At 36.9% G+C, this 19,258-nt stretch overlaps 1 protein-coding gene across 4 annotated transcripts in view; it reads left to right on the forward strand.

Moving 5' to 3' along the window:
* The first annotated feature begins 2,689 nt into the window (after positions 1-2,689).
* Positions 2,690-19,258, forward strand: part of LOC125849311 (la-related protein 1C-like) — a 20,372-nt gene continuing 3,803 nt past the window's right edge. The window contains exons 1-6 of one of the 4 annotated variants that reach the window (XM_049529378.1): positions 2,690-3,448; positions 3,646-4,228; positions 4,314-4,452; positions 4,556-4,646; positions 6,335-6,406; positions 7,172-7,471. In XM_049529378.1, coding sequence (XP_049385335.1) covers positions 2,936-3,448; positions 3,646-4,228; positions 4,314-4,452; positions 4,556-4,646; positions 6,335-6,406; positions 7,172-7,468 — 1,695 coding nt within the window. In that variant the 5' untranslated portion in view covers positions 2,690-2,935 and the 3' untranslated portion in view covers positions 7,469-7,471. Of the gene's footprint in view, positions 3,449-3,645; positions 4,229-4,313; positions 4,453-4,555; positions 4,647-6,334; positions 6,407-7,171; positions 7,736-19,258 lie in introns of those variants that run through there. The other 3 variants (XM_049529375.1, XM_049529376.1, XM_049529377.1) reach the window with 3 other exon arrangements.

Genomic DNA, 19,258 nt, shown 5'->3' on the forward strand with positions numbered 1-19,258 from the left:
AAAGCTATGCTGGCTTCTGATTTTTCATCTTCCTGATAAGGAGGGAGAATGGTCTTGCTGGATCTGCTGTGAAGACTTGTGGGCACATGATTATCATGTAATTTCTCTATGTTTGTTTCAAACATAGCGCCATTGATGACTCTTTTTTATATTTATACCTTTTTATTTCCCTTGCCAGAACTTAATAAGCATCTTTATGTAAGGAAACTATATATATACTTGTGTGCTGTTGATTTATTGAATCATTCGTGATTATCTTACTGCTATACAAGTTAAACATGTAAAAAGATTTCATATAATACAAGTATGAAACATCAAAAGGAAATTCATGAAGAAGCCCCTGAAGTTTCTGTGTGAGAAATAATAAAAGAGATATCATACAAGCTCAGGCAGGCTAAGGAGATGGATGATCCTTCAAGTACTACTACTCAGGCAAAAGCAATGACACTCTTACATGCTTTAAAGTATATAGAGTTACCTCATGTGATAATAAAAATTGGTTCTTTGTTACTTGAGAATATTGTTGAAAGAATATGGAAGGTAGTGAATATTTTAGAGGAAATATGGAGGCTCATGCAAGGATAAATGGTGACAGTATTACACACTTTCAAATAAATTGACCGACTATCTAGCTAACCTAGCCCTAGATAAAGGGGTTGTTTAAGTAAATTGTTTTCAGGAATTAGAAGCTCACGGGAGGATGATAGTGAACAATGATAACAAATACAAGCTATGTATTCATCCGTTAGCTTTAAGGGCATACTCAACTCAAAAGATTGACAATAAGGATATATAACCTTAAAATATAACAAAGTGTATTAACATACCATTGTGATACCATGGTGATATTTTTTTTTTTGATTATTTTATCTATTATCATAAAATTATTATTCTATCAAGAGACAAAAATAGCTTATCCAATACCAACTATTATTCTTGAAATAAAATATTTCACACTTTAAAATCAAACAAAATTAAGGATACTAAAAATTTATATCAAAATTATCTCAATTTATCCATTGCACCAAACTTGTCCTAAGGGGTCGTTTGGTAGGTGGTAGCTAATTAGAGTTATGAAGTTATTAAAAATTAGTTATGAGTGAATTTATGTATCATTTTATGGAGGAATTAGTTATTCATGTATTAGTTAATATCATGTGTACGAGTGAAGTGTCAAAAATACACTATTCGTTTTATACTTAAAACTATAAGATGTGGGAGAAACATACCTCAAGTAATATGTAATGGTATGTGTATCAACTCTCTTTTTAAAATAAAAAAATTATCACGTGAAAAATAATTTTATTGTGACAAGACATAACTAACACATGTAACAATTTCGACTAAAAATATAAATAGAAACACATAACTTTACTTTTGAAAAATCAATTGAACATTTAAGAAAAAGAATGTGTTAGCAAAAAAAAAAAGGAAGCCACGTGGATGAAAAAATTTAAGGTCCAATCAACATTGAGGTGTGTTTCTTGCACTTTTAATAATTTAGGTATGAAACTAAAAATAATTAGATAGTTTGAATGTGTTTTTGACACTTAGTAAAAAAAGTGTCAGAAAACAAAAAAAAGTCACGTGAACGAAATTTTGGGCCAAACGCGCCTGAGCATGTGTGTGCACACATTTGGTCCAATCAGTATTGAGGTGTTTTTATTCAAACTAATGAGTGATAGATTAGGTGTGTTTTTACACTCTCAATAGTTTAGATATGAAGCTAAAAATAATAGGGATAATATATGTGTGTTTTTGACACTTAACTCATTTCATACTTAATAACTTATTTCTTATCTTCCTATACCTATCAAACGTTGTATAAATAATACGAAAATCAATACATAAATAACGTGTTTCTTATTCGACTACTAAACGAGACTCTAAAGGGGTTGTTTGAGAACATGTTATCATGTGATTAATTATCTCGAGCACGTCTAGTGGTTAATGAAGTGATTGAAAATCATGATGTCTCAGCTCCAAAGCTCAACAGAGACAATAAAAAAAGCGGCACTAAGTGATTCTTTCCATCTATCCTAATCCTAACTTTGGTTGGTAGATGGTACTTATATTTCATGAAATTAGTTAAGGTGCGAGTAAATTAGCCAAAACATCATGATGATCAAATTTTTTTTTAATCTCTATATTATAAGTATTGAAATAAGTAATTTAAAAAATAGCTAATATCTTCAAACAAGAATAAAATAATTCTAGCCCCCAAGGCCTAGCTCAAGTGGCAAAAGGTGGAGGATTTGTGGCTTAGGTCGCAGGTTCAAGCCTCACACCATGCAAAGCGAAGCCCGGATTTAAGTGGAGAAGGGTAGAGGGGCGGGCCCATTATCCACCGAGTTTAGAAGGCTGTGATTGGTCCAAAGNGGCTGTGATTTGTCCAAAGGGCGGGTCACAGACGGATTTTTCGGTTATAAAAAAATAAATAAATAAAGTAATTCTATATTTTATTTTTGACCTTATACCTCACGCGAAAGATCGAAGGGATTAATTGCCAGCTTGGAGACCGTGAAAGTACTTTTTCAGTGCAAGTAGAACTTTAGGGTAGGGGTTTCTCTACTGCTAAGCAAAGAAGAAAATACAGCATAGGGAGGAGAGAGAAAAAGGAGAGAGAAAGCTCGTCTCTCTCTGCTCGTTGTTTGTTTGTTTTGGAGCTCTGGTGTTGAGCACAGTGATCGTCTTTTATTGTTTTTATAATCAGTTATACACTGCAACTTTTATTTGCATTCATCGATTCCTCTGATGTATTTTAATGCTAAATCTGTTAGGCTCTGTAGAAAATTTTGATCGATTCAATATTTTGTTTATTTGTTGTTTAGGAATAGTCAATCAACTAAAGGATATTCAGGTATAGAAACACTAATTAGAAGCCGTCTTCGATTTTTGGAAGTTTTTGATTCCGTATAAACAAACCCTAGTTTTTATGGCTACATCTACTACTGGCCCGGTTCATAACTCTCACCGGAATACTACATCGGAAACCGGTGGTTCCAACCGCCAACAGGAGTCTCCGCGATCATCAGCCACGCGTGGCGTTTCCTCTCCATGGAAGCAGGTTGTTCGCATTGGTGAATCAGAATCTACCATTGCGGTGACCTCCTCTTCACCTCCACTTTCTCCTCAGGGGTCTTGTGAGCAAGACGTTCACTCCTCTGATTGTTCGCCTCCTGAACAAGCCGATAGTGCGTCTTCGTTAGATGCCACTACAGAAGCTCAGATTGAGAACTCCGATAATGGAAGCAGTGACGGCACCAACGGCAATGGGGCTAAAAAGCAGGCTTGGAATAAACCCTCAAATGGTGCAGCCGATCTTAGTCCTGTTATGGGTGCTGTCTCTTGGCCTTCTCTCTCTGACTCCACCAAGGCTTCACCTAAATTATCTTCTTCTTCTTCTGACTTACTCAAAACTCCGTCTAGATCAGTTTCTCTATCACAGGTTATTCCACATTCCTCAATGCTACTTTTCTCTAACTGATTTTTGGAATTGAGGATTAATATAGCTGATACAAACTACCTTAGGATTGAAGTGCACTAATTGCGGTTGTTTTTGCTCTATCTGCTGCTTGGCTCTCGTTTTATCATGTGTCCAATATATTGATCATTTATTTGTCTGGTTATGCTTGCACATGCTAGGACCCCGGGATGGCATCAGCTTCTCATAGGCAAGCTAATACTAACAATGTAAACCCTGATACAATGCTGAACCATGTTGTACCCAGCCGCCAAAGGTCTATGAAGCGCGGTGGTGGTAATTCAAACCATAATGCATCAGCGAATGGTGTCTTTTCTCCACAGCAGGCCCAAGGTTTTGAGGTGGAAACAGTCCTTAATAATTCTGGGAAGACAGGTAATTCTGGTGTTGAGTCTTCTTCAAGGGATTATAGTCACAGGGATGGTGGACAATGGGGAGGATTTGGAGCTCAATCACATGGTGGAATTGACCACCAACATCAACGAAATGCAAATAGGAGGGGCAATGTTGGTCCACATCCCCGTGGAGATGGCACATATCAGAATGGTTACGGGGGTAGGCGTGATCAGGAACGTCGAAATCAGGATTTGAAACCTCACAGAGGTTGGGTGAATAGGGATGCACACATGCAGCCGCACAGAGGTCCAGCTAGGCCATATATGGGGGCCCCACCTCATACGTCTCCACCTTTTATACCAATGCCCATTCCTGTGCAGCCCTATCGACCTCCCATGGTTTACTCTGGTGAGATGTTTTACTTATCGAGATCTTTTTTCTGAGTTATTAAACCCCATTTTGTGTCCCTACTGATACTTTAACCAATATGCAGAAGTTCCATCGGTATTTTATTTGCCAGGTCCATTCCCTGATTCATTCAGAGGGCCTATGTTTTCTCCTGTGCCCTTCTTTCATGTTCCAAATACCCAGTTGCATACTAGAATAGTGAACCAGATGGATTATTATTTCAGGTAGATATATCTTTGTTCTATTTGCTTGTAATTGCTCTTATTTAGTGGCTGCCTTAACTGTATTGGTATTCTAAAGTCGTCTTGTCCCTAAATTTTGTTGCAGTAATGAGAATTTAATTAAGGACACATTCTTGCGACAGAACATGGATGAACATGGATGGGTTCCGGTTACACTAATCGCAGGCTTCAAGAAAGTGAGTTGGTTGGAGTGTTCTCTTGACCCTTAGTTCATGGCTAATATTTTCAGCTGTATTAGTAGCTCATGCTTTTGAAAAAGCATCCCCACATATTAATTCACGTTATTGCTGGTATTGTTAATAGTGTTGCTGAGCATGGTTAATGGACAGACATCTTGATATGATGTTTTTGTACTTGATCCTTTGGAGTTTCCTTCTCTGTTTGTACTTTTTTTCTGGTGCCAAGGGTGAGTCTCCTTAGTCTTCTGTGACAACTTGTTTTTGAGGTTCTTAGGGTTATTTTCAAGATTTGGGCATAAAATCCGTGAGAGAGATCCATACTCTTATTAAAAAAATCAGTGGGAGAGAGCCATGGTAGTTAGTAGTTCATTGCAACTGGAGGTCTCCCGGTCTCTAATTCTCTATCTCTCTTATCGTTGTTGCCTTTTCTCTGTTACAAGTTTTACTGGAGGAAAAAAAGGTAAAATTAATTCTAACTCCTTCCTTAGGAAAAAATCCTGCATTATCCGAACTAGTTGGGGTGGAACGCTTGTAGAGTTGCATGATCTTGTCCCTCTTTCTTCTACAGTTCCATGATATGACCAGGTAGTTGTAAGCAAATGAGTGGATTTGATCATTCTATGGTATAATTTATGTCATGTTGGGCTTTGTCCAGATATTCTTTCCAAGTATTAATGTTCATTGTAATTATTTGGAGTTGGAGTCACTACTCACTAGATTGAAATGCTTATGCATCATGAGCAGAAAGTCATGTCAGCACAAGAAATGACTGTTTGTACATCAAATTGTTGGATTAACCAATGTTCTAACTTCTATGTATGATGTTATAACTGTGCAATGTGAAGTGAGTGCCTGTTTGATGGGATGGTAATGACTAATGAGTGCAATATGTGAATGTTCCCTGCTACAAGGTGATCTGGCCACAGTAGGTTGTAGGGTCCAGCCTGCTTTTGTTGAATTGTTGTTGTCCAAGGAGTATTAATTTAAAAAGGCAATCTTACCTCAAAGATATTGACAGCTTAGAATCATATGAAGGGTTGTCTAAATATGTGGGAAGTGAAGAGATGTATTGAGGACTTGATGAAAATGGAGATCAACAGCTGGTGTTCTATCTGTATAATAATGTTGTTTGTGATAGTTCTTTGAAATTTTTGCTGCATCACAGTGACATACGTTGGATGATTATACTTTCAGGGCCGAGTTGAAGGTGGATGGAGAAGTCTGTAGATATCCTTTTAGATCAATGGTTCTTCTGTATATCTCAGAGTAACCTCACTTACATGCATGCCTTTAGCATTCTTTTTGTGGTAACTTTGTTTGCTGTGATAAACTTGGCCTATTTTGGCCTGCCAAATTTCTGTACATACCGGTTGTACACTATACAATAAATCATTTTTTAATGAATTCCTATTCTAATAGAGGGCATAGGTGGTTTGTGAAAGAAATTTTGGTCATATAAGAAGCGGAATTTGTGCTTGTGGAGATTGTCGAGTAAACGGAGATGAAAAAGAAAACCTGAAATTTTGTGAACAATACGGAGTCTAAATGAAATTAGTTGAATGTAATAAAAAAAAAATGAAGACCAAATAATACTCTAATATCGATTTATGGTTCCACATTTCATTTTATGCAATTAAATACATCGAACAGTTTTAAGATAAGAACCACTTTTTTCATTTTTGCAGGTAATGGAATTGACAGATAATATACAATTGATACTGAATGCTGTGAGGTTCTCTACTGTTGTAGAAGTGCAGGTATCCTTTCTATATGTGGTTTGTGGTCTATTTAGACTTTTAGGGGTCGCTTGGTGTGAGAGATAAAAATAAATAGTCATGGGATAAGAAAATAGTGATGGGATAAAATTTTTGTGTCTTGTTTGGTTGCCATGTTTGGCATAACTTATCCCACCATTTATACCATAGTGGTGGGATAAGCTATCCCATATATGGTGGGATAAGTCATCCCAGGATAAACTTGTTCCCAACCAAACGACTCCTTAGTCTCTACTTTCTCTGGCCAAAAAGAAAGGGTTCACTACGTGTTATTTGAGTTTTTGGCGAAGTGCTTGTGTTGCTAAAGAATGGAGCACTTGTTGAAGACGTTAGAGATGTGAGCACGGAGGCTTGTGTACACCTAGAGTCTGTTACCCTTGTAAATGATTTTTAAGAATTCAATAGCCTTATGCATTGCCCACCATGTTCTTTGACGTAGGTCTTCTAGAAACAAAATTATGATTTGTAATTCATCCTTGTTAATGTGTCCTACGTTCACAGTTGCTGCTGTTTGAATTATATAGTGTTTGTTTGCTGATGTCCTGAGATGATTGAGATGTTCAGAACTAGGAAATTGCTTGATGGCCCAACCATGAAAATACTTTGGTAGTATTTGCATCTACACTCTTGCATGGGCCTATTTAGGCATTTAGTGTTTCATAACTAGGAGCACTTTTAAGAGTATTTGTATAGTATTTGCCTCAAAAACTGTTACAGTTTCTAAAATATTTATTCCTTGTGTTGCAGGGTGAAAAGTTAAGGCGGAGAAATGAATGGTTTCATTGGCTCCTGCCGCCATCGGTTCAAAATTCAACTGTGTCAAATCCTCAATCTCTACAAAAGTCTACTCCTGATTTACTTGTAGAAAATTTCCAACGTATTGCATTTGATGATAAGACTGTAAGACATGGAAATGCCGAAGCACATCCTAGTAGATCATCATCTGCTGAATTAAGTACTCCATCCGAGCAGTTTGGCAATGAGATGGCCGGACAAGCTGGTGGTCAACATTGGCAGCCAATGCCGGTTGGAAATCCAAGTTAAAGAGTTAACTGTTTTGTGGCCCCAGGGTTGGTGGCTATTGTGCTTCTTAGAGCCATCGATGAGTTTATTCTTTACTGTTGCTGTTGACAATGGCGTCTCATGAAGGAATTAGAAAGGGAATAAAAGAGAACAGGATTATAATGTCTTCTGAGCTGGCAGCTTGATTTTGTTGGGATAAGTATTTTCTTTTCCTTTATGATACGTTGTTTGTCTGTCGTGGTTATTTATTAATACAGGCACGGGGAATTTTGATTCTACTTCCCCATGCAACCTCTCAGCATTATTTTTAAAACCAAAGCCTTTGGGGGCCTAGGTTACATATCTTTGGCGGAGGTAAAGGTTATGGAATTGCTGGCTTCTGATTATTTTTTTTCTTCCTGAGAAGCAGAGAGAATGAATGATCTGCTGTTGTGCTGTGAATGCTCTTGTGGGCACATTTATCTTGTTATTTTCTTTCTATTTGTTTCAAACATAGCACCACCATTGACTCTTTTCTTATATTTATTATTATACCTTTTCAAAAGAGAGGCATTTGTTGCCCTTGCAAAACTTAATAAGCATCTTTATGCTTGGTTGTGATGTATTGGTTTCTTTTCTTTGTAATGAGAAATACTTGTGTGCATTGGGGATATGTTATTGATGTATCTGTTATTTACCTGATAGTAGTAGGTATACAAGTTAAAACATGTAAAAAGGGTTTGGTTGGTTAATGAATGTCTTTGTGTGATCAGCGAAGGGGAAATGGGAAATGGTACTGAGATCGAATTTCATCGCCACCCAATGGTTTTTTTAAAAGTTGACTGAATCAAATCGCTCTGAACTGATTTTTAGGTTTCTTTTAATAAAATAGACTATTTTTATATAAATTTATAATTGTGCCGAATAATTAGCTAGGTTTATATTTTATAAAATTTAATAAAAAAATATTGAGTTGTATCAACTAATATATGATTTAAAATAACAAATTGTTAAAATCATTGATTTAGACTTAAAGATAATGGAAGTGACAATATAATTAACACTCAAAAGTCCTAACACCTTCTAACAAGCTACAAGTTATTGCATATTGTTTCTCTCTTATGATTTAAATTTCTTTTATTGAATACTTAAGTAGACTCCGTTTTTGAGTTTCAGTTTGATTGATTTCTTTTTGTACGTGTGATCTAAATTATGTTGTCTTTGCTTAATATTGTTTTACACTATCATAATACAATGAGATGGATCTTTATTCTTGTTTTCTTCACTTATAAAACAACAGAATTATACGAATATCTGGAATTTTTTTCCCAAAATCATATACAGGTAGATATGATAGCGTATTTTAACTTATATATATATATTAGAAATATCGAAATTAACCGTCCATACCGATATTGAAGAAAAACAAAAATCATGGAGCGATTTTCAAAAGTCTAATTTGGTTATATAAAATAACCAAAAAAACAACGATATGGTAATATCATAAAATAACTGAAAACACCGATAAGGTATAAGTATCATAAAATAACCTCTTAAACTGTACCATTTGCAAACCTATAATCAACAGATGCAGTTGAAAAACCGACCAAATTCGTGGGTTTTGTTATTTTTGATGAAAATCGATGAACCCTTGTCGATTTGTTTTCCCGCACAAAAATTATAAAAAAGATTTAAATTTTATTTTGAAAGAAAATCAATGAGAGTCCCTCAAATTTTATTATTTTTTACTTAAACCTAAAGACTCCATAAGTTTTTGAAGCGCATAATTGCATTCAAAAATTAAAACAAAAATAATAAAAATATTCAATTAAAGAGTATGTGTAGTTTAGTAGCAGAGAATTGTTCAATGTCATAGTAAATACTTGGATTTTATTCCTAGTAATTACATTTTCTTTATATATATTTCTGAAAAACTAACATTATCCTTCAATTTTTTAAAAAAAGTTCTCTGTTACTTTTTAATTTATTAAAAGTGACGTACTCCTTCAGTTGTCTCTCAATTTTAACCGATTTTATTCATCAATTTTTAGGTACCGACCCAAATCAAACTAATGATGTACAATCCATCAATTTGACGTTAATTATTCTTTAAAAATATTTGAGGAATTCCATTAATTTCGATCCTCGATTTTTACACTAATTTTAGTAGTGCTTCTTCTATTCACAACAGAGTAGCCATCATTTTCATTTTTATTTCCATTCACTCATCTCATGAGTCATGACCACACTCATTCCATTGTCGATATGCCTTGATTTCATCTTGACCAATAACAAAGCCCACTTCCTACTTTTTTGGGGATTTTTTAAACGAATTTCATAGTGTTAAGAACTAATTATATTTTATCTTTTTTCTTTTCTAAATTACAAAAATCTCTTAAATTTGATGAAATCCAGATACATCTCAAAATATCTCGATACATTGTGTCCCGATTTCGAATACATCACGTCTCAGTTTCGAATGCATCACTCAATGTAACGACCTGTTCCCGTCGTTATAGAAAAGCCAACGGGGGAAAATTTGGGGCCGGAAAACTTTTTTTATAGTATTTGGATTTTTCCAACCTTGTCCAGATTAGGACGAAATCAGAGTCATTGAGGTGTAGGGAAATTTGGTAACAATTGGGTGAATCATTTATGATTTTGATTACATGAGTAGTTAGATAACTCGTTAAGGAATCCGTACGACTTTACGGAATTGAATTCGGGTGAGTAGAACTCCCGGAATCGATCTTAGCGTAAATGGTATTTACTGAGCGTCGTGGGTTAGAGGTGTGTTGTGAAATGAGAATTTTGGAGTTCTTGAAATAACTTTATGTTTCGCTCTGGCGGGGATTTTTGCTGCTCTGGCGTCGCCGCTGTGGCGGGCCTGGTGCGAATTAAAGTGGTTATTAAACCCTTACACGACCTCATTATGCACTTTTCGACTTTTAGAGCTAAGGAACGATCCCTAGTTGACTTATACTCGTTTTTCACCATTCTTGAGGCTAAAGGTAAACTTTTCACTCCCCGAATCCATTTTTCGATCCATAAAACGTAATAGAATGGGTGAATATTGATGGGGTTTTTTTTTTTTTTTTTTTATAGATTCTATGGTGGAAACAACCTTAAATTGGATAATTGAGATCATGAGTTTGATCTAGGGTTCATAGAATTGTTAGTAATTCTGGTAATTAGTGATTGTTTATTGATTCCCGTATTATATTGATTGTTTATAGACCAAGAACAAGCGGAACGAATCTGGAAAGGGAAGAATCAAGTTTCTTAGGGTTTCAAGCTTATTTCGAGGTAGGTAATGGTTGTAATTCTATGATTGTGTGATGTATGCTTGTTTTTGCTTCATTATGATACTTGTATATTTATGAATGTTGCAGTGTTGATCACACTTGTTGTAAATGAGATAGAGAATTGATGAATGCCATGAAATCATGACTTAAATGTATGATCTTGATGATATACTTGTGATTGTGATTATGGTGTGTGAATGTGATCGGTTGCCACGTTCCAGTATAAATATGGGATCGGTTTCCACGTTTCGGCATGCTAACTGTTTGGGTTTGGGTTCCATGAGAGGACGAATGATTTGACATATAAATGTGAAGTTGTTCATTGTTCATGAATGTTGATAATATTGTATTTGTTGATATATATGCATGTGATTATAATGTTGTTTGACTTGTTTATGTTGCACTAGTAGGATAACCGCGTGATCCTACCAGTACACTGTGATTGTGTACTGATTCTGCACTTGCTTTTATTTTTGTTGAGTACAGGGCATCATCAAGCGGCTATTGACAGATCTCGCTTAGAAGATCAATGATCATTCGAATTCAAGGGTGAGCCTATTCTTTCGAGCTGCCATGGAATACTCTTTCGTCTATGTCCACCATTTTCGGACTTAGACATTTATTTTAGCTAGTTGATTAGTTCATTAGTTGGGGTTGTATCCCTTTCTTGTTTAGACTTGGTTCATTGTTAGAATGTTTTGGTACATTGACTTTCAGGTTCTAGGTTATTCTTCTGCATTATTAGTTATTATTGTTAGACTTTTGTTAGAGTTTATGAGAACTCTATTTTTATTTTCCTTAGTATTTGATTTAAATGCCTTAGTTTTTAGATTATTTTCTTGGTTGGGTTGTAGTAGTGGTTCTCCCACCGGAGTGTTAGTGTGGGTGCCAATCACGACGGTCTGGGTCATGACAATGTTGGTATCAGAGCCTAGGGTCGTTGATCTCGATGTACCAAAACGAGTCTAGTAGAGTCTCACAGAACGGTACAGGGACCCCTTTACTTTTCTTCGAGAGGCAATAGGACTTTAGGAAATCTCTATTTTTCTCTTGTCTCCTTTCGTACTATGACTTTATTCCAATTGGTATCTGGCGATTCAAATTAGTATCTAACCTCCTTCACTCTTCTGTTCGCAGATGGTTAATACTAGATTCAACGACGTTAGGCTCATAGCTCCCATCAATGCTCTGGTCGAGGAATCTACAGCGAGAGGTCGCGGTCGAGGCAAGGGTAAAGAAAGAGATAGGGGTAGAGGCCGTGGAAGAGTAGAACCTGTTGGAAATAGAGCTCTTGATGAGAATGCTCTTATGAATGAGAACTCTCATGTGCATTATGAAGAGATAGATGAGAATATTGATGTTGATGTTGAGGATTTGGGACAAGAGGGAGATGTGCATGCTGAGACTACATGTGTTCCTCCTTTCGATCCAGTGTTAGCTCAATAGATCATGTCGTTCTTAAAGGGATTGGTTGGTCCTGGAGTGCTTCCTTCTGCTCAAGCAACTTAAGCTCCTACTAATCCTCCTGTTGCTAGCACTGCGCCCAAGGTGGGTAGGACTAGGGGTAATGATGCTTTCTTCCGTCCTTTGTTGGGTTCTGTTATGACTGGTAATGAGCATGAAATGTTGACTAAGTTTCTGAAGCTAAAGCCTCATGTGTTTCTTGGTTCTGAGAATGAGGATGCTTATGAGTTCATTCTGGATTGCTATGAGAGGCTTCATGATTTGGGTATTGTTCATCAGCATGGGGTTGAGTTTGTCTCTTTCTAACTTTAAGGTGAGGCTAAGCAGTGGTGGAGAGCTTATATAGAATGTAGATCTTCTACTTTACCTCCACTTACTTGGACCTAATTTCATGCTCTGTTTCTAGAGAAATATGTGCCTAGGACTTTGATGGATCGCAAGAAAGATGAGTTTATGGCTTTGGAGCAAGGTGGTATGACTGTGGCTGCTTATGAGGCCAAGTTCTATGATTTGTCTAGATATGCTACACAGTTGGTGACTACAGAGGAGGAGATGATTCAGTTATTTATTAGAGGATTGAATTCTGAGTTGCAAGTATTATCTGTTCATATGACTTCTGCAGGGAGGAGCTTCAATGAGGTAACATGTTATGTAAGAAAGTGGAGGGGGTGAGGCGTGACAGTTAAGCTAAGGCGTGGGCAAAAAGGGCCAAGAACTCGGGTAGCTTTCAAGGTTCTTATTCCAAAGGGTCTGGAAGACCAACGCTTGCAGTCAAGCCAATTTAGTCCGTTATGCCCGCCTCTATAAGTAGTTACTCAGAAACTTCATCTCATAATTTTCAGAATAGCCAGTGAGTCGCGCCTTCGACGGGCGGCATACCATCTTTTGATCGCACTTGTTACAACTGTGGAGAACCTGGGCATATGAGGAGAGATTGTCCCCACCCACGTGTGTTAGATTCCGCGCAGCAGCAATCTAGAGCAGTGGTACCCACAGAGAATGGTAATAAAGGTCGACGACGTCCACAAGGTGGGCAATGAGGTAATTAATGAGGTCGTGAAGGTAGAGGAAATGGTAATGGTAACGGAGGTAGGGGTAACACGCAACCAGGCAGGGAAGTGGCTCGTCATGATGATAGGGTTCAGTGTTATGGGAAAGAATGAGGCGGAGGCGTCTTATGCGGTGATCACATGTACTATTCTTGTTTGTGATCGGATGGCTAATGTGTTGTTTGATCCCGGTTCTACTTACTCATATGTATTTGTGCGATTTTCCTCAGAGTTTACTATGATTTGTGATATTCTTGATGCCCCTATTTGTGTTTCTACCCAGTTGGAGAGTTAGTCATAGTTACCCATGTTTATCGTGCTTGTCCTTTTTTGTTTATGAGATTTCAGACTTAGGCTGATTTAGTGATTTTGGATATGATTGACTTTGATATAATCTTAGGCATGACTTGGTTGTCCTCCTATTATGTTGTGCCTAATTGTAATACTAAGTCTATAACTCTAGAAATTCTGGAAAGGGAAAAATAAAAGTGGGAAGGGGTGTACAAGCCTAAGCAAACTAAGATTATATCCTCCATTCGGGCTAGTAAACTGGTAGAGCAGGGTTATTTGACTTATTTGGCTCATATTAGAGATGTTGAGATTGAGGCTCCATCCATTGAGTATATTCATGTGGTGTCTGAGTTCAGGGAAGTATTTCCTAATGATTTGCCTGATATGCCTTCGGATAGAGATATAGATTTTTGCATTGATTTAGAGTCTGGTACGCGCTCTATTTCTATCCCTCCCTATCACATGATTCCGACAGAATTAAGAGAGCTTAAGGCTTAAATCCAAGAACTTCTTGATAAAGAATTTATTCGTCCTAGTGTTTCCCCATGGGGTGCCCTCGTTTTGTTTGTTAAGATAAATGATGGTAGTATGAGAATGTGTATATATTATCGGCAATTGAATAAGCTCACTATTCAAAATAAGTATCCTTTGCCTCGAATATATGATATTTTTGACCAATTGCAAGGTGCATCAATTTTCTCTAAGATTGATCTAAGATCCGGTTACCATTAATTGAAAATTTGGCCTGAGGATGTGCCCAAAACGGCGTTTAGAACTCGCTATGGGCACTATGAGTTTTTTGTTATGTCTTTTGGTTTGACCAATGCGCCTGCAACTTTGATGAGTTTGATGAATGAGGTGTTCAAACCATTTCTTGATTCGTTCATTATAGTCTTTATTGATGATATTTTGGTCTATTCGAAAAGTGAGAAAGAGCATGTCAACTATCTTATTAGTGTTTTGGGTGTTCTTGGGAAGCAAAAACTTTATGCTAAATTTTCTAAGTGTGAATTTTGGTTGAAATCGATTGCATTTTTGGGGCATGTAATTTCAAAAGAATGGGTAATGGTAGATCCCCAAAAGATTGAGGCGATTAAGAATTGGGTTAGACCTAGCTCTGTGACGAAAGTTAGGAGTTTTGTTGGGCTCGCTAGATATTATCGTCGTTTTGTGAAGAACTTTGTTTCTATCGCCATACACTTGACTAATCTAACCAAAAAGGAGATACTATTTGAATGGACTGAAAAATGTGAGGAGAGCTTTCGAAAGCTCAAGACTCTCTTGACCACCGCTCCTATTTTAGCATTACCGGTGGAAGGTAAGGATTTTATAGTTTATTGTGATGCTTCTCATTATGGGTTGGGCGCGGTGTTAATGCAGGATAAGAATGTTATAGCCTATGCGTCGCGCCAATTGAAGGTGCATGAGAGAAATTATCCGACACATGATTTAGAGTTGGCAGCGGTAGTGTTTGCTCTTAAGATATGGCGGCATTACCTCTATGGTGTTAAGTGTGAAGTGTTAACTGATCATCGTAGTTTGCAGAATGTTTTCACTCAAAAGGATCTGAATTTGAGACATCGAAGGTGGATGGAGTTACTTAAAGATTATGATGTGACCATTCAATACTATCCGGGCAAGGCTAATGTAATGGCAGACGTTTTGAGTCGAAAAGCAATAAGTATGATTAAGTGTAGCCAAGCGACCTTTGGCTAAAGAAATTCAGACCTTAGAGTCTAAGTTCATGCAATTGGGCATCTCAGAATGAGGTGGGGTGTTAGCTAGTATTGAGGTAAGGGCCACTTTTATGGAAGAGATCAAAGCCAAGCAATTTGAAGATGAGAATTTGGAGGAACTTAGAAAGAAGACTGCGATTGGTAAGGCACAAAAGATCACTCTCGATGCGGATGGTATGCTCAATTTCAAAGGGAGAATATGTGTTCCTAGAGTAGATGACTTAATTGAGAAATTGTTGGCAGAGTGTCATGGTTCACTATATTCTATTCATCCGGGGGTCACCAAGATGTATAGAGATCTGAAACAAATTTGTTGGTGGCTGGGCATGAGAAAGACATAGCGGAGTTTGTGGCAAAGTGTCAAAATTGTCAAAGAATGCCAATTTCGGAATGGAAAAGGGGAAGAATAGCCATGAATTTTGTGGTTGGTCTTCCCAAGACTTTGGGGAAGTTTGATTCTATTTCGGTTGTGGTTGATAGATTGACTAAGTCAGCCCATTTTTTTCCGATAAGAATAGATTATAATGCTGAACAATTGGCTAAGGTGTATGTGAATGAGATAGTGATGTTGCATGTGGTGCCCCTTTCTATCATCTTAGATCGTGGTACCCAATTCACATCCAAGTTTTGGAGGAAATTACATGATGAATTGGGCACACAACTCACTTTTAGTACAACCTTCCATCCACAGACAAACGGGCAGTCGAAGAGGACTATTCAAGTATTAGAAGACATGTTGAGGGCATGTGTGATTGATTTTGGAGGGCATTGGGATAAGTTCTTACCTTTGTGTGAATTCTCTTATAATAATAGTTATCACTCCAGTATTGATATGGCACCATTCGAAGCACTCTATGGGAGGGGATGTAGATCACCCATAGGATGGTTTGAGACTAGAGATGTGAAGCCATTGGGGGTTGATTTAGTGAATGATGCTCAAGATAAGGTTAAGAGTATTCAAGCTAAGCTTCTAGCAGCCCATAGTAGACAAAAGAAGTATGCGGATCATAAGGTAAGAGACATGACGTTTCAATCCGGTGAAAATGTTCTTCTTAAGGTATCACCTATAAAAGGGGTGATGAAATTTGGTAAGAAGGGTAAGCTAAGTCCTAGATACATTGGTCCATTTGAAATTTTTGAATGTGTGGGACCGGTAGCGTATAGATTGGCTTTACCTCTTAATTTATCGAGTGTTCATCCGGTATTTCATGTATCCATGTTTAAGAGGTATCATGGTGACGGGGATTATATCATTAAGTGAGACTCAATTGTGCTAGACAATGACCTCCAATATATGGAGGAACCGATTGCAATTCTTGATCATGATGTGCGCAAGTTGAGGACCAAGGAGATTAAGTCGGTGAAAGTTCAATGGAAGCATCGTCCAATTGAGGAAGCTACTTGGGAAATCGAGAGGACATGCGAGACAAGTATCCCCAGTTGTTCGTCGATTCATGTACTACTCCATTCCTTGCTTAGCCTATTTCTTCCTAAGTTTGTCACTCGGGGACGAGTGATGGGTAAATTGATATCTATTGTAACGACATGTTCCCATCATTATAGAAAAGCCAACGGTGGAAAATTTGGGGCAAGAAAACTTTTTTTGTAGTATTTGGATTTTCCCAACCTTGTCCAGATTTGGACGAAATCGGAGTCATTGAGGTATAGGGAAATCTGGTAACAATCGGGTGAATCATTTATGGTTTTGATTACATGAGTAGTTAGATAACTCGTTAAGGAATCCGTAAGACTTTACAGAATTGAATTCGAGTGAGTAAAACTCCGGAAATCGATCTTAGCGTAAAGGGTATTTATTGAGCATCGTGGGTTAGAGGTGTGTTGTGAAATGAGAACTTTGGAGTTCTTAAAATAGCTCTCTGTTTCGCTTTGGCGGGGATTTTTACCGCTCTGGAGTCGTCGTTGTGACGGGGTGATAGCCGATGTGGCGGGCCCGGTGCAAATTAAAGTCGTTAATAAACCCCTAAACAACATCATTATGTACTTTTCGACTTTTAGAGCTAAGGAACGACCCCCAGGCTACTGATACTCATTTTTCACCATTCTTGAGGCAAAAAGTAAGCTTTTCACTCCCCGAATCCATTTTTTGATCCGTAGAACGTAATAGAATGAGTGAATATTGATGGGGGAGGGTTTTTTATAAATTATATGGTGGAAACTATCCTAAATTGGATAATTGGGATCATGGGTTTGATCTAGGATTCATAGAATTCTTAGTAATTCGGGTAATTAGTGATTGTTTATTTATTCCCATATTATATTGATTGTTTGTAGACCAAGAACAAGCGGAACGAATCCGGAAAGGGAAGAATCAAGTTTCTTAGGGTTTCAAGCATATTTCGAGGTAGGTGATGGTTGTGATTCTATGATTGTGTGATGTATGCTTGTTCTTGCTTCATTATGATACTTGTATATGAATGAATGTTGCAATGTTGATCACACTTGTTGAAAATGAGATAGAGAATTGATGAATGCCATGAAATCATGACTTAAATGTATGATCTTAATGATATACTTGTGATTGTGATTATGGTGTGTGAATGGGATCGGTTGCCACGTTCCGACGTAACTAACTTGGATCGGTTGCCACGTTCCGATATAACTATGGGATCGATTGCCTCATTCCGACATAAATATGGGATCGGTTGCCACGTTACGGCATGCTAACTGTTTGGGTTTGGGTTCCATGAGAGAACCAATGATTTGACATATAAATGTGAAGTTGTTCGTGAATGTTGATAATATTGTATTTGTTGATATATATGCATGTGATTATAATGTTATTTGACTTGTTTATGTTGCACTAGTGGGATAGCCGCGTGATTCTACCAGTACACTGTGGTTGTCTACTGATTCTGCACTTGCTCTTATTTTTGTTGAGTACAGGGAATCTTCAAGAGGCTATTGACAGACCTCGCTTAGAAGATCAATGATCATTCGAATTCAAGGGTGAGCCAATTCTTCCGGGATGCCATGGAATTCTCTTTCGTCTATGTCCACCATTTTCGGACTTAGACATTTGTTTTAGGTAGTTGATTAGTTAATTAGTTGGGGTTGTATCCCTTTCTTGTTTAGACTTGGTTAATTGTTAGAATGTTTTGGTACATTGACTTTCAGGTTCTAGGTTATTCTTCCACATTGTTAGTTATTATTGTTAGACTTTTGTTAGAGTTTATGGGAACTCTATTTTTATTTTCCTTAGTGTTTGATTTAAATGTCTTAGTTTTTAGATTATTTGCTTGGTTGGGTTGTAGTAATGGTTCTCCCACCGGAGTGTTAGTGTGGGTGCCAATCACGACGGTCTGGTTCGTGACATTCAACGTCCGAATACATCGCGTAAAGTGATGTATTCGAGAATTTGAGAGAGTAGGAATTTTTGTAATTTTTTCAAATGATAGAAAATTTTAGAAAATATGGTTAAATAAGTAGTGTACTTAGGTAATTTTTCCTATTTTTTACATTTCCTTTACCCAACTCAGAACTTATGTTATTTATATATAGATTTTTATAGGAATCTATTTACTTAAGATTGTTCACAAAAATATTTTAGAATTGTTTAGATCATAAATTTCATATTTTTTTTAATATTGTGTCAAGTGAATTACTGTCACATAAAATAGAACAAATAGAATATTAATATAATTAATTTCAATATATTATATTTTATTCAATGTTATTCTTGTACACCCTATTAAACGGTGGTTGGTGGTAGGGGAATGGTATTGTAGCATACTTTTAACTTACAAATTGGGTGTCTCTTCTTTCTTGAAAATTAAATATGGACATTTTCATTTGTCTCTATGTATACTCTTTAATTTCTTCTTTGTTCAACATTTGTCTATCAAGTGGATATTATTGTGCTTTTGCCCGTTGGTTTTTTAGTTCAAACTCCGACAACTACTTCTTTTTCTTTATTTTTGTATTAGAAAAACTGAAAAGTTTGAGACTTTTGAGTGAATAAGTTGATAA

The sequence above is a fragment of the Solanum stenotomum genome, chromosome 12 (genome assembly GCF_019186545.1).
Source record: "Solanum stenotomum isolate F172 chromosome 12, ASM1918654v1, whole genome shotgun sequence".
Taxonomy (NCBI): domain Eukaryota; kingdom Viridiplantae; phylum Streptophyta; class Magnoliopsida; order Solanales; family Solanaceae; genus Solanum; species Solanum stenotomum.